A 2,490-nucleotide genomic window follows, 5' to 3' on the forward strand; every position below is an offset into this window, starting at 1 on the left:
CTGATCTGCGAGTGAAACCTTGAAAGCTCGCGAGATCAGGATGGTCTCACGAGGCTAGCATGGTAGCCATTAAATATTAACATTATATATTGCAATCGACACCTGATTAAAATCCATGAAAAATAAAGAACTTTACTGAATTTGGATCCAGTAGTTCACCACATACTGAGGAATATAGGAAAAATCCTCTCAACCTCTAATGGCCAAGATAAGCATGTGCCATGGTAGGGTGGACCTTTCTTTAAAACATAAGTTTTACAAAGGGTTAGGGGAACGTTTGTTCTTTTTTTTCCCTGGTCTTTTTTACAGTAGATTAAATTATTTTCAATACGGTTCAATCTCAAATTGCTTTTATTATCATTATTATTATTAAACACGTTTTTTGTAGCAGTTACATGAGTTGTATGATTGTACAGTGATGCAACATATTGATATTATTATAATATTAAAATTCAACAGCAAATAACAATGTCACTGCCTCAAAGACAGAAATGGCGCTGCGCCGCACAGCAAAAACGCTCCACAGCGTTAACTGCCAGAGTGGCGGTGCAGAAGGAGCCCATTTTCCCTCAGTGTTTTAAGTAAAAATGTTTGGGTTTTTAAAATCGATATTAGGAACTAAAAGATCAATATTATATTGGGAAGTTGAAAATAACGATATATCACCAAGTCAATTTTTCCCACACCCCTATAAAACATGTTATGCTGATAAGTGTTACAATGAGGGTCTGTTAATATCTTTCAGCTTTTCTTCACTTTAAAGATAAATCCAAAATTGGGAGCTAATGGACGAAAAGGTTTAATTAATTTATTGTTTAATTTATTTTTTAATTAATTCTTTCCATTTCAACAATATATTTTATTGAAAAATCCGTTAAGCTGCATTTGCTGTTTTGTCAGTTTCTAAATGACTTACAAGGCTGTTAATCCCATCCTTAAATATGTTCTGGTTGGAAGACAACCAGGTGGATGGATGGAACATTAAGGAACAGAAAAGGGGTTAAATTCTGGGTATACAAATCGTGAATCTATATAGCCTCATGTTTTATGTACTACTCAATATCTAAATTAAATTCCAAAGTTCTTCAGGAATGCTGAAGGAGCCATAGATTTTATTAAAATATTTCTTTCATACAAAAGACACAAAGATATCCTGGTTTTAACAATTTAAGGGACTTGATAAAAAACACAGAATGTGAGCTGAAGTTAATATTTATGAAATCATGAAGGCATTAAACTAGAATTTAGGACACAATAGAGGAAAAAAAAGACATGGAATTGAACGTTTTACTTACCTTTTTGACCCATACAGGGAGGGATGCATTTCACTGTGACTGTGATGGAAGAACGCTACCACCAAACAGACCACAAAGAGTCCCATCACACCTACAGGTTTCGCAGAACAATTCACTGCCTGGCTGCAATGTGAAAAAAAAAAAAGAGTCATCAGAACTTGCATGTAATTGACATCCCCAGTGTTAATTCCCTACATGCATTTTGTTAATATGCTTTGGTTTCAATACATTTTCAAACTAGAGAGCTTGATCCATCGTATCATCCTGCCTTATGTACCACATTGTGTCGCCTGTCTAATAAACAATCTTGGTTGGTATTGAGCGCTTTTTGGAATTTCAATCATTGTTTCTTCCCTCTCACCCTACAGCCTTTCAATGCAGGTAGCAGCTGGGCAGCTTAGGAGACTCTTAAACAATCCAGCTGCTGTGATAAAAACACCTGAGCTCTACTGCCAATCTCATTATATCCCATTTCCAGCTAGAAATCACCAGATACAGAATAAAAACAAAAAGAAACAAAATAGCACTGCAAGAGTTCATGCAGGAAATACAATCAGTAGCACAATTAAAACGAGATTCATACTAGGAGATGTTTTATTTAGGTAAAGACAGTTTTCAGATATCTGGATATACATTGAAGTTTTTACACAAACCAATCATTTTACAGCTGAGCGGCTTTTATCTGAATGTTGCACTTTTTATCCTGGAGATTTAACATCTATCAAATACTATCAAACTTGAACTTTTGCCACATTTCAGGCTTCAAACTTAAAAAAATAAAATTGGCATCTTTTTGTGAAGAATCAACAGCAATAAAATTCAACAGCAATATCTATTGGATGTTTTAAAGTTTTTTTTTAACAAATAAAATACTGAAAAAATTGGGTTTGCGAAATTTTGGAGCCCACTTGAGTTAATACCTTCTAGTGCCACCTTTAGCTGCGATGAGATTCATCATTCGGGTCTGGGCTTTGACTAGGCCATTCTAACACCTGGATATGTTCATTTGTGAACCATGTTGCTTTCTGTTTTGGATCATTGTCTAGTTGGAAGATAAATCTCCGGCCCAGTCTCAGGCCTTTTCCAGAATCCAACAGGTTTTCTTCCAGAATGGTCCTGTCTTTTGCTCCATCCATCTTCCCATCAATTTCAACCATCGTCCCTGCATCTGCTGAACAAAAGCAGGCCCAAACCA

At 35.6% G+C, this 2,490-nt stretch overlaps 1 protein-coding gene across 1 annotated transcript in view; it reads right to left on the bottom strand.

Annotated features, from left to right (window-relative positions):
- Positions 1–2,490, bottom strand: part of pam (peptidylglycine alpha-amidating monooxygenase) — a 54,911-nt gene that overhangs the window by 46,401 nt on the left and 6,020 nt on the right. The window contains exon 2 of the mRNA XM_015396206.1: positions 1,296–1,418. Within this exon, the coding sequence (XP_015251692.1) occupies positions 1,296–1,381 (86 nt within the window). The 5' untranslated portion in view covers positions 1,382–1,418. The remainder of the gene's footprint in view (positions 1–1,295; positions 1,419–2,490) is intronic.

Source organism: Cyprinodon variegatus, unplaced genomic scaffold, assembly GCF_000732505.1.
Source record: "Cyprinodon variegatus isolate N-32 unplaced genomic scaffold, C_variegatus-1.0 Scaffold782, whole genome shotgun sequence".
In the NCBI taxonomy this organism is placed as follows: Eukaryota; Metazoa; Chordata; class Actinopteri; order Cyprinodontiformes; family Cyprinodontidae; genus Cyprinodon; species Cyprinodon variegatus.